General features: G+C 36.6%; 1 protein-coding gene across 1 annotated transcript in view; it reads left to right on the forward strand.

The window, feature by feature from the left end:
* Nucleotides 1-16,745, forward strand: part of LOC131543566 (adhesion G protein-coupled receptor E3-like) — a 61,603-nt gene that overhangs the window by 34,683 nt on the left and 10,175 nt on the right. Inside the window, exons 4-13 of the mRNA XM_058781043.1 lie at nt 692-785; nt 5,982-6,020; nt 7,467-7,859; nt 7,945-8,001; nt 9,976-10,359; nt 10,460-10,516; nt 12,268-12,299; nt 12,965-13,036; nt 13,180-13,369; nt 13,702-13,818. Of these exons, the coding sequence (XP_058637026.1) occupies nt 764-785; nt 5,982-6,020; nt 7,467-7,859; nt 7,945-8,001; nt 9,976-10,359; nt 10,460-10,516; nt 12,268-12,299; nt 12,965-13,036; nt 13,180-13,369; nt 13,702-13,818 (1,363 nt within the window). The 5' untranslated portion in view covers nt 692-763. The remainder of the gene's footprint in view (nt 1-691; nt 786-5,981; nt 6,021-7,466; nt 7,860-7,944; nt 8,002-9,975; nt 10,360-10,459; nt 10,517-12,267; nt 12,300-12,964; nt 13,037-13,179; nt 13,370-13,701; nt 13,819-16,745) is intronic.

Below are 16,745 nucleotides of genomic sequence, written 5' to 3' on the forward strand. Positions count from 1 at the left end.
TGGTTAACTGCAAAAAAAAAAAAAAAAATTCACAGAGAATGTTTCACAATTATAATCCAGACACTACCTGTAAAGTTAAAAAAAAAAAAAAAAATTAAGAAAAAACAAGGATGTTGTACCTTAATTGTACAGTTTTTGTTTGGCAGCTGCTTCTGCCATTCATTGACCGTTTTTAAAAAAATTAATTTCCATTAATGGTAAACGCTTGGCACCCTGTGCTGCCAAGCATTTCACTGTTTTTTTACATTAAATTTTTTTACAGTGTATAAAGAAAATACTATTTCATATTTCGATTTTTTGTCATTTTTGTGAAGTTTACTAGCAATTTCTGGGAGAAAATTGCTTCTACACTGAAGTTTTCTTTTTTTAATGCACTTGTATATCTACAATTTTTTTTTTTTTTGAGACAATTTGTGATTATAGAGGATAATGACCTTCTTTGTGATCTGTTTAGGCTTACTGTTTAGGCTTAAATTTTAAATAATTTAACTTTTTCAGAAGTATTTAATTGCCTACCAAGAAAACAAAAATCTTTGTCAACTTTTCAATCTTTTTAACCTATGAATGTTTCAAACTTTCCTCACTTGTAAATTCATAAATTCATAAATTCAATGGAATTTTTCATGTGTGAAAGAAACAACCAGAAGTCATGCATCGGTGCCAAGGAAAATTAGTTTTGTTTTTTCCTCAGATCTTCAAAGGAAACTCCTCCTCTGATCTGGCTTTTAGATAAAGAGAAAACACCAGCCTATCAAAATAGGCAATGGCTTCCTCTCTTCATAAAGGTGATTTTTCTTGTCATGATTGTCATGTAATGACTAGTTCATATTAGGGGTGTCCCCGACTAAGGATTTTCATAGTCGAATCGGAATTTTCGAATCTTGCCGATAGTCGACTGATAGTCGAATCATATGTTTGGGGGGCGGGGCAAAATACATTACCAAGAGTCAAGTCAGACATTCAACAGTCATAAATACTGTCGTTAATACACAGGGAAAATGTGTAATGGATGCCTCGCAGATACAAACGGAGTGAATAATGTTTTATGTTTTGATTAAAAGATAGTTAACATTAAACGTCAGCGAAACCCTAAGAATTCACAACATTTTTTACAATAGTGCTCTCATTATAACGTTATGTATATGACAGTTATTAATGTTCTGTATTTCTGTTTTGAGCTGGGCGCGCTGAATGACCAGCAGAATGAAGCATTTGATAGCAGGTTTTTAAATCAATGGGATTTAACTCATTTATCTCATATAAAATACGCTTCATTATTTATACAACATAATTATATAATAGTTATAATAACAACTTATAGGCTATATGCACAAAACGCCCCGATGCATGAACGTGCACTCTCAAAAAGGATGTGTTAATTAATAACACATTTTTTGTGTTATGACCATTTTAACACATTTTGTGTCATTTTAAGTAGGGATGGGCAGATGAAGCCTCATTAAGCTTTTCAGCTTTTCAGCCAAGTGGTCCCCAAAAGGGTTAATTTCTGGAGCCTCCATTTGCTCACCATACCACCTGGTGGCCAAAGAGTGTAAAACAAGCAGATATATTACAGACAGAGGTGTAAAGTCCAGGGGCCTCATTTATAAAGCGTGCGTACGCTCAGATTTGATCTTAGAGTGTGCGTACACTTAAATCCATGCCAGCGCTCATATTTCTAAAAACGGTCTTTGACGTGGAAAAGTGCTTAGCGTCACATCAGGGTCTGAGCAGACGTACGCACTTTTTATTGTCGGAGTACTGCAGGTTTTTGAAAATGTAAGCTGTTCTTGCAGCTCGCTGTTCTAAATTATGATGATTGGTGATATTTTATATGTTAATGACATTCATTAGGAGGCGTTTACAAGGCAGAGAGTTGAAACCATTCAATTGTGCGCAAGTTAAAGATCATTTGCGATTCATAGATTTCACATCTGAAAGAGAGGCGTACGCGTGATTTCTGTTCGTACATTCATTCTATGAATCGCTCGTACGCAAATCTAAGAAATGATCGTAAGATCAAATTTAGGATGGTTTCTGCAAAACATTTTATAAATGAGGCCCCAGGGGTCAAAAAGTATAGGTCCTGCCATGTGTTTATTCCACCCATGAACTCAGCAGCTGATTTCACCAGAGGAGGAACCAAGTCATTCCTTACAAGTCACAAACGAGTCTCGAGTCAAATCCCAAGTCCTCAAAAAGTTAATGAGATAATTAAGTGACTAATTAAATGATGATTGTGCATTAGTGATGAACACCTGCTGTTATTGAGAATTACAGAGGATCAGATGTTGATGTTTTATTGGTTAAAATGATGCCACCATCATGGAGAGCAGTGCTTGCTTTAGTTGGGCTCTTGGCCCTTTTAATGACTGAAAGTACTTGCTTGTAAGCAATTGCAATAGTGTTTCACAAACATTTGTACATTGCTTGAGGAAACAGATGAGCTTACACTTTTGGCTTTTATGTCACTTGAATGAACATCATGAAGTTGTCTCTCTTTGGTTTATTGGCTGACAGTCAGCTATTACAGAACTGCAAGAAATTACTATTAAACAAATGCCATCTTAATGCTTAAATATTGGAAAAAAAGAACTATGTTGCTCAGGCTTTTAGACATGAACACTTATAATATGATCCTCAACAGTGGTGACAATAATTATTCATACTGTAGTGCATGATGGGAGTTTTTACTATGATTTCACCCAACATGCATTGCAGCATGAAGCATTTTGTCGTTTGTCACCATTGTTGAGATTCATATACTGGTTCTTGATGTCTGTGTGTGTCTAAATAGCACTGGAGTTTAAATATTTACGTTGCATAGATTTTAAAATTAATTCACAATAACTGTTACAACAGTACATTCCTTGCATACTGTAGTTTCACAGGGTTGGCATTCAAAACCTGAACATATACACAATAAAAAAAATAAAATATTTATATAATCCTGAGGATAACCTATGAGAACAACTAACAGCTGTTCACTGCACAGCACATGCAGTGTTACAGACAAAGATCTAACACAGGAAGTCAAGGGTCAAGAGCCCAACTAAAGCAAGCACTGATCTCCATGATGGTGGCATAATTTTATCCAATAAAACATCAACATCTGATGCTCTGTAATTCTCAGTAACAGCAGGTGTTCATCACTAACGCACAATCATCATTTAATTAGTCTCTTAATTATCTCATTAACTTTAACTCTTCGAGGACTTGGGATTTGACTTGAGACTTGCTTGTGACTTGAAAGGAATGACTTGGTTCCTCCTCTGGTGAAATCAGCTGCTGAGTTCATGGGTGGAATAAACATATGGCAGGACTTTTACTTTTTGATCCCTGGACTTTACACCTCTGTCTGTAATATATCTGCTTGTTTTACACTCTTTGGCCACCAGGTGGTATTGTGAGCAAATGAAGCCTCCAGAAATTAACCCTTTTATGAACCACTTGGCTGAAAAGCTGAAAAGCTTCATGAGGCTTCATGAAGCTTCATTTGCCCATCCCTAATTTTAAGTTGATCATGTGTAAAAAGAAAGAGAGAGAGAGAGAGAGAAACAACACAATGTGTCCAACACAATATGTGTTAACTATCATCCAATCACACTGCTGCCTACATCACTCCACAAACTGTTAACCAAATTCGCGCCTCTTTTTTCATTGGTGGATGACGTGGATGCACTCAGGTATATGGTCAGATATATGGATTTCCTTACTAGAAAAGTAAAGTTCTCAGAGCGTTCTCAGAAGGCCCCACCGGTGTCAACAACGGTCCCAGAACATTTCCTGAGATGGTCATGATGTGGAGTTCTTTAAAGGATTGGGCAGAGGTGGGACCAAGTCAAGTCTAGTTAAAGTTAATGAGCTAATTAAGAGACTAATTAAATGATGATTGTGCATTAGTGATGAACACCTGCTGTTATTGAGAATCAGATGTTGATGTTTTATTGGTTAAAATGATGCCACCGTCATGGAGATCAGTGTTTGCTTTAGTTGGGCTCTTGACCCTTGACTTCTTGTGTTAGATCTTTCTCTGTAGCAATGCATGTGCTGTTGTAAAGCAAAGCTGAGATATTAGCTGTTTTTATGTGATGAGGTAGTCACCATAAGGCAGCTTGATTACGATCAAAACAGCTTTTTTAAAAAAAGATGTCTTTAGGTCTTGCATAATGAACCCTGTGAAACTACAGCACGGAAACAAAGTGCTGCTCCAATAGTTTAAACTTAAAAATTTGAACTCCAATATTATTTCGACACACACAGCCATCAAGAACCAGCATATGAATCTCAACAATGTGACAATCAACAAAATGCTTCATGCTGCAATGCATGCTGGGTAACACCATAGTAAAAACTCCCATCATGCACTGCAGTATGAAACATTATTGTCACCACTGTTGAGGATCATATGATAAGTGTTCATGTCTAAAAGTCTTTCAATATTAAAACATTACAGTGCTATTTGTTTAGTAACAAAAATGTAATGTTAGCTGTAACCGCTAAATGTCAGTCAATAAACCAAAGACAGATCCCTTCATGATGTTCATTCACCATAAATTATGAACAAAAATCATAAGTTACTCTGCCGTTGCAAGGTTTGTTTCAACAATACACAAATGTTAGTTGTGAAACAATATTGCAATTGCTTAGAAACAAATTACTTTGAACTAGTAAAAGGTTCAAGAGACCAACTAAAGCAAACCTGGACCACAATTATGGTGGCATCATGATTTTTCTTCTGGTTGATTCCATCCAAGGCTGTGGCTGAAGTCAGCTGTAGTTCTTGTGTTTCTCTTTTCTTCAGTGATGTTAATTGTTAACAGCAGGTGTTCATCACTAAGGCACAATCATCATTTAATTAGTTACTTAATTATCTCATTAACTTTAACTCTTTGAGGACTTGGGATTTGACTTGAGACTTGCTTGTGACTTGAAAGTCCCACCTTTGGATTTATGACACATTAGTGTGTTAAATATTTTAACACACTGCCTGTGTTAAGAAGAATAACACACTGGTTGTGTTAAAATTGAATTAACACAAAATGTGTTGTCCTTAACTAGACACACAGGTGTGTTAAAATATAACACAGGTTGTGTTGTTTTTAACACATCTGTTTTTTTTTAACACACTAATGTGTCATAAATAACACAATTTGTGTCATAGATGTGCTATGCTTAAAGGTGCACTATTTAAATATTTGAAGAATATCAACCTATGTTAAGAAGAATAACACACTGGTTGAGTTGAAATTAACACAAAATGTGTTGTCCTTAACTTGACACACAGGTGTGTTAAAATATAACACAGGTTGTGTTGTTTTAAACACATCTGTTTTAAGAGTGTGTCTGCGTGGATCTGAACTCCTTTTGTGGACGCGTTCTTGACGCAACAACGTGCAGAAACACGGGAACTAAACTCTAAAAATTCAGAGCGTTTTATTATAATAGTGTTCTCATTATAATGTTATGTGTATATGACAGTCCTAGTCATAGTCATTAATATTCTACCTGATCGAAAAAAATCCAGTCTTTCACTCTGCGTCTTGTTAAAGAGCATCAGATGCTCCTCTGTTGGTCACGGATTATGGAAAGTGAAACTTAAATTTATAGGGGTGGTTGGATTTATTCACACACGTTAAAATATTTATTTATTATGTATTAAAGCTTTTTTCTTTTAAGATTCTTATTTACAGCATTATCATAATAGGCTGTATATTAACTTATTGGGAGAAAACTGGTAGTTCTATGTGAAATCAGACATTGAGCACCTCCATATAGCCAAAATGACATGATCATAACACCCCGCGAATATTCGACTGTGAGATTGGGAGTCGAATCAGCATTGCATCGTCGACTATTCGGGGACACCCCTAGTTCATATGCAGTTATATGATATATTTTTCTCAAACTCAAAATTGCAATACAATCCAATGCATTGTTTCTTTTGTTGTTTCATTTCTTTCTACATTATTACATTACAGGTTTTATAAGAGCACTGACTATCATCTCTGTCATGCTTTGTGAGTATAAACTGTGTGTTTTTGCTTTTGTGTTTTCACACTGATGTAATGACCAGTTACACTTCACATCACTTCATGTGTGTTGATCAATCTCCCCAAATATCCATATGCTGTTTGGAAGGTGTCAGATTGTGTATGTAACACATACATGATGATGCTTGAGATGTTAGTCAGAGCATCTGAAAGTGTTTGTTCTTCAGATTTCAGTTTTTCATTGTTTTTCAGTTTATTACCCAGTCAACAATTTGATCTCACAGTGATGTCACCATGAGCTCACAGGATACTCGTGATGAGGTCACAATGTGAGGTAACAGTGAGCTAAAAGTGTAACCTCACAGCGCCGTCACTGTTTGCTCATACACATGTGAGGTCAAACTGCACAGAGACTAGGTACCCAGCATGCATTGCAACATGAAGCTTTAGATTGTCACCATTGTTGAGAGTCATACACTGATTCTTGATGTCTCTCTTTGTGTTTAAATGACATAGTAGTTCAAAATGTTTGTGTCTTATCATGCTTTTAAATCCTTCAGAAACAATTATAACACTGCTGGGGCCTATACTGTATAATCACAGAGCTATTATTAAAAACTCTAGAGTAACAGTTTCTCACAAAGACTGCATACTGAATCTAGGGCACAGTTACAGCAGCCCCAAAAAATATAATGTTATAAAGTCAAGGATCAAGAGTCCAACTAAAGCAAACACTACTCGCCACGATGGTAACATCAAACAAAACAATAAAACATCGTCATCTAAATCTCTGTTAATTCTCAATAAGCGCTTTTGTAGATGTCTGACAGAAATAAGAATCCCGCTCATCTTTTTGAGTATCAATATGCTGTCTTGGTGAGGTTTTATTAATCTAAAGCTTCTAAATATAATAGCTCTGTGATTATGCAGCATATGATCCAGCAGTCTGATAACAGTTTACAAAGGATTATAAGAGCATAAGCATCAAACATTATTAACTACCCTCTCATTTAAACAAAGAGAGACATCAAGAATCAGTGTATGAATCTCAACAATGGTGACAATCAAAAGCTTCATGCTGCAATGCATGCTGGGTACCTAGTCTCTGTGCAGTGAGTGCACTTTGACCTCACATTAGTATGAGAGCACAGTGAGGGCGCTGTGAGGTTACACTTTTAGCTCACTGTTACCTCACATTGTGACCTCATCACGAGTATCCTGTGAGATCATGGTGACATCACTGTGAGATCAAATTGTTGACTGGGATGGCTGCTAGTAATGTACATTTGTAATGTATAATTCATGATTGGTATACTTCTGCTTACCATTATGGTGTAAAATTTTGCTAATAATAAATAAATATATGAAAATGTATTCAGCTGCACTTCTGGGTAGATTTTAAAATAACACGTAATAAGAAACGTTCATTTAAAAAAAAAAATAATTATTATATATATATATATTCATTAACAGCTAATCTCTCTGTGAACCCCTGCAACAACTACACTGTGCTGGACGAACCAAGAAGATCCATCAATAATACAAATTTCTTACATTCATCATCCTACAATTGTGACGACTCAGTCACCTGGAGCGGCTGGTATCGTCTCTACCTTAACGGTCTGAGTGCACAGATCCCAGACACATGTGTCGCATGGGGTCACTGTGATACTGCTACCACACTGTGGATTCGTGGTGGACACCCAAAAGTTGAGGATGGAGTTGTCACTCGAGATGTCTGTGGTCACTGGCACAATTACTGCTGCTATTTTTGGTCTTTTCCTATTAAAGTCAAAGCCTGTCCAGACAATTATTATGTCTATGAGCTGATTAGTCCAGCTGTGTACTGTTCAGGATACTGTGCAGGTAATTATATCAACATATTTACTTTTTTACACATTTATGATATATGTGCCGCTGTTCATTAATCACTATTCATCCAAACTTTCAGATATTAGCAGCATTAACATCAGCTCTACAGCCGTCACACCAGCGACCATCTCAACCGGTAAGCTACATGCTGTGTCTCTATTGCAATGCAGAGGTCTTCAACTCTGCTCCTGGAGGCCCACTGTCCCACAGAACTTGTCTCCAGCCCTAATCAAACACACCTAAATGAGCTAAGCAAGGAGTTCACTTGAAAGATCATTTGAAAATTACCTTTGAATGTGTGCTGAAGCTGGTTGGAAATAAGCAAAAACATCTGAAATCATCTGTTGTAACCCATAACTTTTTAAAATAACTGTCCACAATACTAACTGTAACCTGTAGTAGTAACCTGAAGTAAGGTCTGTGTAATCCCACACTGTAAAACCCGACAAGTTAGGGTAACTCAAACCGTTTGAGTAAACCGATTGCCTTAAAACATTTAAGTTTTTAAAACTAACAATTATGAGTGCTCTGAACATATTTCAGTTGAGTTCAGTTAAGTGATTAATTAAGTGCTGATTGAGCATTAGTGATGAACACCTGCTGTTAACAAACAGAATCACTGACAGAGAGAGAAACACAAGAACAACAACTGACTTCAGCCATAGCCTTAGATGAAATCAACTGAAATAAAATACATTAAATCTCTCAAAACCTGATTAAACAACCCCACAAACAGCATCACCAGCTCCACTTATTAATAACCTGACTGACTTTATTTCTGTCAGACATCTACAGAAGACCTTATTGATAATTAACTAAGGTTTAGATGTTGATTTATTTTCAATTGAAGTAACCATGTTAGAAATCAGTGTCTGCTTTAGTTGGGCTCTTGACCCTTGACTTTTGTGTTAGTTTTTTTTTTTTTTTTCTTCTCTCTGGTTGTTGTAATCATGTGTTCCTCAAATGATCGGTAGTTGGTTGTCATGTATTTATAATGACAATCATTTGTAAGTGAGCTGATCTCATTGAGAGTGAACATAGACTCGTTGTGTGTCTAATCTCTGGTTAAACGAACGTTGTATTAATTATAGTAAAAGTGATTCTAAGAGCCACTGGTTCTGTGATAGTCAGTTAACAGGAAGAACTTTCTAAACAGTTTGTCCACAAAAGTTTTAATGTATGGCAGCAGTTAGACTCACACAGACATCAAGAATCAGCTTGTGAACCTCAACAATGGTGACCATTAAAAAAAAAAAAAAAAAAATCATGCAGCAATGCATGCTGGGAGCCATGGATGCGTTTTGTAGTGATGGTGAAATGAAGCTTCATGAAGCATTAAACTTTTCAGCCAAATGGTTCACAAAAGGGTTCATTTCTGGTGGCTTCATTTGCTCACAATACCACCTGGTGGCCAAAGATTGTCAAACAAGCAGATATATTACAGACAGAGGTGGATAGTCCAGGGGTCAGAAAGTAAAAGTCCTGCCATATGTTTATTCAACCCATGAACTCAGCAGCTGATTTCACCAGAGGAGGAACCAAGTCATTCCTTTCAAGACTCAAGTCCTCAAAGAGTTAAAGTTAATGAGATAATTAAGTGACTAATTAAATTATGATTGTGCATTAGTGATGAACACCTGCTGTTATTGAGAATTACAGAGGATCAGATGTTGATGTTTTATTGGTTAAAATGATGCCACCATCATAGAGATCAGTGTTTGCTTTAGTTGGACTCTTGACCCTTTTAATAATTGAAAGTGGTTTACTTTTAAGCAATTGCGATATTGCTTCACAACAAACATTTGCACATTGATGAATTAAAAGCTTGAGGAAGCAGATGAGCTTACATTTTCTACTTTTAAGTCACTTGAATGAATCTCGACAATGAGGACAATCAAAAGCTTCATGCTGCAATGCATGCTGGGTACCTAGTCTCTGTGCAGTGAGTGCACTTTGACCTCACATTAGTATGAGTACACAGTGAGGGCGCTGTGAGGTTACACTTTTAGCTCACTGTTACCTCACATTGTGACCTCATCACGAGTATCCTGTGAGATCAAATTGTTGAATGGGATGTGATACTCTTGTACTCTTGTAACACTAATTGCAGGTTATCCCTCTGTTGACCCCTGCTACAACTACACTGTGCTGGATGATCCATGGAGAGCCATCAATAATACACATGCTTCAGTCAGAAAGTGTGACCAGTCTGTCACCTGGAGCGGCTGGTATCGTCTCTTCATTAACAGTCTGAGCGCTCAGATCCCAGACACATGTGTTGAAAAAGATAGCTGTGGTACTTCTATCCCACTATGGATTCATGAGGGACATCCGACAGTTCAAGACGGAGTCGTCACTCGAGATGTCTGCGGTCACTGGCACAATTATTGCTGTTATTTCGGGTCTTTTCCCATTAAAGTCAAAGCCTGTCCAGGCAATTATTATGTCTATGAGCTGGTTAGTCCAAATATCTGCAACACAACATACTGTGCAGGTATATTTACATTAGTTCTTTTTTGATTGTTTTGCATTGATTTATTAATATTTATCAGTCTTTATGTATATATATATATATATATATATTTTTTTTCCAGCTGTTTCTAACATCAGCAGCACTTATACAACAGTCACATCAGAGACAAGCTCATCTGGTAATGTATCCTGATGTTTCCTCTGTTGGATAGTGTTTTGGCTGAATGTTTGTGGGTCTGACCAGGTTATTGAGTGTGTCTGTGTCTCTAGATAAAGACAAGGGAGAAAAGAGTGTGCAATGTGCAAATGCAGTTTATTGCCATTTGTATGAAATAAATCCCAGATAGCAACATATTGTCAGCACAGATCCGGCCCACATCTGGGCACATGAGGAATGATGATCTGGCCCACATGTAGCGTGGAATGATGGAACTTGGGCGGACCGCTCCTGTTTGCCAGATCTGGGCCAAAAGCAGGCCATAGCAATGCCACATGTCAGCCAAGAGCAAAGAAATAAACCACACTGGACCTTATCTGAGCCACAAAATCTTCATATATTATTTATAGAGTCCTCTAAGCTTGTCTAAGCTTGTTAACAAGCAAAATCACTGAAGGAAAGAAGAGAACAGAAAAAAAGAGACAAACAGAAACTCAAGAATTACAACTGACTGCAGCCACAGCCTTAGATGAAATCTTAGATAAAAGCCTTAGATAAAAGACGAGGAGGATTAAACAACTCAACAAACAGCATTACCAGCCTCAATTATTACTAACCAGACTGACTTTATTTCTGTTAGAGGTGTACAGAAGTTCTTATTGAGAATTAACAGGAGTTTAAATCTAACGTTTGTTTCATAATGGTGACTGGTGCTTCCATTAGCTGGGATCTTAACTCTTAATTGTTGGTTTTCGTTGACTGCTATGACAGTGTGTCTGACACATTCACAGTACATGGTAGTATGCTGTTGATGGTTTCAGAATTATCATGCAACAGCCTGATTCACTGAAGTTATTTGAATACTGAAGCTGTGTAAGCTAACACTTTCACATCATGAACCCTGTGTTATTACAAAATGAGTTGCAACATCAGTTTGAAAATATAAATAAAAAAACAAACTTCAGTGACACACAGATATCAGCAATCAGCATATGAATCTGAACAATGGTGACAAAATATTCGGCTAATCGGATCAATTTTGGACATCACAAAAACCTACTAAAAGACACAAAAAAACCCCAGCAAAAACTACAAATTAAATACATGAACCAAAGTTAGAATTAAAGAACATAATAGGACAATTCAGCTGCATAATTTATCCATGCTGTGATGCATGCTGGGAGTTTTGTACTATGGTACCCAGCATGCACTGCAGCATTACACTTTTTCTTGTCACCATTGTTGAGGTTCATGTGTTGATTTATGATGACTTTGTTTGTTATTAGAGTTATTTTTTTGTGCCTTTTTTTTCTTTTTAATCCATCCACCTCACAGGTGTGGCATATCAAGATGCTGATTAGACAGCATGATTATTGCACAGGTGTGTTTTAGGCTGGCCACAATAAAAGGCCGCTCTAAAATGTGCAGCTGGATCTGGGTTGGCAATACAAGCTGTCTTAAGTGTCACAATTTGTGAATAGATTGAGAGGAGATAGGTTTATGTCTGTAGACATTTATGTCTTAGATAATTTACGTCGGGAAATGTATGTGCGGGGAAAAAAAAAGAAGAAAATTCCACAAGCAGCTTTTCATTGTGCCCACATCAATTATAGTTTTTTTGATCATTGATTTTACAATATTTCAATAATAAACAGTATGTATATATATATATAAAAGTTTAAACCCAGTACAAAAGGATGGGGACTTTTTTGTCTAACAACAATTTGTTGTTTTGTTTTATTATTGTCCTTATGCTGATTTCTGTCATTGCAGGTATGAATATATCGTTGCTGGAAAGATGCACCGTAAGTTGAGTTTCTGAAATTGAGATTTTAGAGGTGGAATCACAGCTTCTGACAATTATAATCCAAAGAGCAGTGCAATAAGATGTGCATTGGCGGATATTTGAAATATGAATGTGCCTTTTTATTTATTCTTCATGGTTTTGTGCACAAACTAACCTTTGTTTGCTATCAATATTGCAAATCATGATTACAATTAGGGATGTACCAATACCGATACTGGTATCGGCCCCGATACTGCACTCCTGTACTCGTAGCACAAAAATATGGGGACATTCACTATAAACAACATTAATTTTAAACGTCATGCAGACATGACTTTATTTAAAGCAAAAGCGAATCTCAGCCTGTGTGAAATGTCTCTCTCTCATTCTGCACCAATACAAATGTGTGCGCACACTGCACCTGTTTTGTTTGCTTGATATTAATTGCATAATATGAGTCTCCTTGGAATATAAGGCACAACACTTTTCAAACGATAACAAATGCAAAGAAATAACAACAACAACAACAATAATAATAATAATAATAATAAGTGAAAATACAGGTATCAGTATCGGTATCAGCAAGCAGTAAAAATAAAAGTATTGGTATCTGACTCGTTCAGGAAAAAGTGGTACTGATGCATCCCCAATTAAAATCACAGAGTTGTTCAATTGTAATTTCAGAGTCAGATTTCTCTAGAATGTCTTCAAAATCTTCATGAGCAGAACATTACAGCTCAAGTGCTTCCTTTGGATGTAAGTCTTTAAGAGAAAAATCATAAAATAATTAAATCTTTCTCAGTTATACTTTATATGATTGACATAGCCGTGCTGTCTCACCCTCTTGACATTTACGTGTACAGTAATGTAGTGCTATATTTTTCTGGTCAATGAATTAGACTGTGACCAGCCTTTTGACTCTGGTCTTCAATACTTCAGAGAAGATTTTAGAGTCATTATCATCAGCAAACCCAACTGAACTAGCCTCCTATGGAAACCTTGTGTTAAAAGCTAGTGAGATACTCATCTCTACATTAGTGAAGCTGACAGACACAAATGACAGCATCAGTTTTACTCTTCCTGCTGTAGGTAAGTAGAGAAAGTTATTATTGATGATGAAACTGAGATTTTATATGATGTCAGGGACTTTATATTCAAGAGAGCAGCAGTGGGGCAGACAACAGAAAAGATAAACGCAGATACATTATGTAATCATGTAGTGTTATCAACTTTTTTTCAAAAGAGTAGAAAACACTGTATCTTTTGTTGCTAATTGTTAAATTAGCCAGATGCCAACATTGACAGATTGTCTGCAGAAAAAGAAAAAAAAACACTCATCTTGAAAAAAACATGCCAAAAGAAAATATATCATGAAACAAGAGTTCACTTACAGTGAGATGTCAATGTTTGCGTTTAATCAGAGGGTCAAGTCTTTATAGTTGGACCACAGGTCACCTTAGAAAAAATCCCTCGACTTGAGACGACACATTCTTCTATGGACATGGATCTCATTGGGATCGCCAAGAACAACAATGACAGTATGTAAGATGTTTCTGTGTGATTTTTTTTAAAGCTGTCATCCCAGTCAACAATTTGATCTCACAGTGATGTCACCATGAGTTCACAGGATACTCGTGATGAGGTCACAATGTGAGGTAACAGTGAGCTAAAAGTGTAACCTCACAGCGTCCTCACTGTGAGCTCATACTATGGTCACAATGTAAGGTCAAAGTGCACTCACTGCACAGAGACTAGGTACCCAGCATGCATTGCAGCATGAAGCTTTTGATTGTCACCATTGTTGAGATTCATACACTGATTCTTGATGTCTCTCTTTGTTTTTAAATGACAGCGTAATTCAAGCTGTTTGTGTCTTATGTTTTTAAAATTCTTCACAAGCGATTACGGCACTCCTGGGTCCTATACTGTATGATCACAGAGCTATTATTCAAAACTTTAGATTAATACCTCCTCACAAGGACTGCATACTGAATCCAGGTGATGGTCGCACTGTTATTGTCAGTAACAAACCAATATCACCTGGCTGCAGTCTCTTTTTGGTTTTCCTTGCCATAACAAATGTGCTTTACAAACACAGTTACAGCACTCCCAAAAAATTTAATGTTATAAAGTCAAGGGTCAAGAGCCCAACTAAAGCAAACACTACTCACATTGATGGTAACGTCAAACAAAACAATAAAACATCATCATCATGGGGCACGAGGGATGCACGCCTACACTCAAAAAAATGATTTGGTCTAATTTGGGCCAGTGTTCATATGTTTCCACACTACAGAGTGTTCAAGTAGAATTGAAGCAGTGCTGGAGTTAAGGAGATAATTATGTGATGATTGATCATTAATGATGAACACCTGCTGTTATCAAGAAGAATCACCGAAGGAAAGAGAAACACAAGAACTACAACTGACTTCAGCCACAGCTGAAGATGAAATCAACTGAAAAAAAAGAAGACATTAAATCTCTCAAGATCTGATTAAACAGCATCAGACTGACCAGATTGACTTTATTTCTGTCAGACTTCTAGAGAAGCTCTTATTGAGAATTAACAGAGGTTTAGATGCTTTATTGTTTTGTTTGAAATCACCATCAAAGAGACCAGTGTTTCCTTTTGTTGGGCTCTGGGCTTTTGACCCTTGATATGTTGGTGGTAATATTATACTGGTTGCTTTAATTGTGTGTTTATATAGAACACACTTCGTTTAGCCAGCAAAGCTAAGAAAAAAAAAAAAAGAGTTGTGGGCAAATGATCCACTGATCTCATTTCAAGTCCAACATCTGATTGTATGGATGTAGTACTGCTTTAGATTTTTTATATAGCTTCAGATGTAGTAGTCTTGTAAAATCAGATAATTTAAATAATTTACAAATCACTTTGTGCTCAAAAACTTTTCATCTGTAACAATGCAAAGATCACAGACATCAAGAATCAGCGTATGAATCTCAACAATGGTTACAGTCAACAAAATGCTTCATGTTGTAATGCATGCTGGGTACCAGCATAGTACAAGACTCTCCCATGTATCCCAGCATGCATTGCAGCATGAATAAACAACGCAGCTGAATTGTCTGATTATTTTCTTTTATTCTTACTATTTTATTTTACGTATGCTGTTATAGTTGTGACTTTTAGTAGCTTGTTTTGTGATGTTCAGAGTTTTATCTGAATATTTTCTTGACTGTCACCATTGTTGAGATTCATACACTGATTCTTGATGTCTGTGGTCTTTGTATTGATACAGATGAAAACTTTATGTGCACAAGGTGATTTGTAAATTATTCAAATTATCTGATATTTACAACACTGCAAAATATGAAGCTACGAAAAAATCTAAAACAGTATAATGTCTATATAAGCAGAAATTGGACTTGAAATGAGGTCAGAGACCAGTGACAAGATCTACCCACAACTCTTTTTCACTCGGCTTCGCTGGTTAAGCTAAGTGTGTTTTAAATGATCACACAATTAAAGCAAGCAGCGTAATATTAACACCAAAATGTCAAGGGTCAAGAGCACAACAAAAGGAAACACTGGTCTCTTTGATGGTGATTTCAAACAAAACAATAAAGCATCTACACCTCTGTTAATTCTCAATAAGAGCTTCTCTAGAAGTCTGACAGAAATAAAGTCAAACTGGTCAGTCTGATGCTGTTTAATCAGATCTTGAGAGATTTAATGTCTTCTTTTTTTCAGTTGATTTCATCTTCAGCTGTGGCTGAAGTCAGTTGTAGTTCTTGTGTTTCTCTTTCCTTCGGTGATTCTTCTAACAGCAGGTGTTCATCATTAATGATCAATCATCACATAATTATCTCCTTAACTCCAGCACTGCTTCAATTCTACTTGAACACTCTGTAGTGTGGAAACATATGAACACTGGCGCAAATTAGACCAAATCATTTTTTTGAGTGTAGAACTGAGCTCCGTCTCAAAAGTCCGAAATTTCGAGTTAATATTTTTACATTCAGAAAGTAATTCAGAATAGTTTACTCTAAAGTATCCCTGGAAATGTCTGGACCAAAATCCGTCAAGAACAAACCATCTCAAGATGAGACGACGTTGAAATAGAAAGGCAAAGACGTGCCGATTGAAGATTCACCGAACTCATCTATTTTGATGGCTTTTGCAAGATCAAGAGGAGAGGTTTGCCAAAAAGGTTAAATTGGCAGTAAGAGAAGTAATGGAGGAGGTACTCTCTGGAGAAATCCAAACTTTAAAGAACATGATTGAATCCTCGAACTCAGCAGTCAACGAATTGAAATCGGTAAATCATTACAAGGGCGTATGGACTCTATGAATGCAAACGTGCGTGCGGTTAAACAGGAGGTTAATACGCATCAGCAAGAGATAATGAATCTCCATGACAAAATGGTTGAAATGGAGGATCGATCGCGAAGGTGTAATGTTCGACTCGTGGGCCTACCTGAGGCAGCGGAAGGTGAAAACGCC

This window comes from Onychostoma macrolepis, chromosome 01 (genome assembly GCF_012432095.1).
Source record: "Onychostoma macrolepis isolate SWU-2019 chromosome 01, ASM1243209v1, whole genome shotgun sequence".
Lineage (NCBI taxonomy): Eukaryota > Metazoa > Chordata > Actinopteri > Cypriniformes > Cyprinidae > Onychostoma > Onychostoma macrolepis.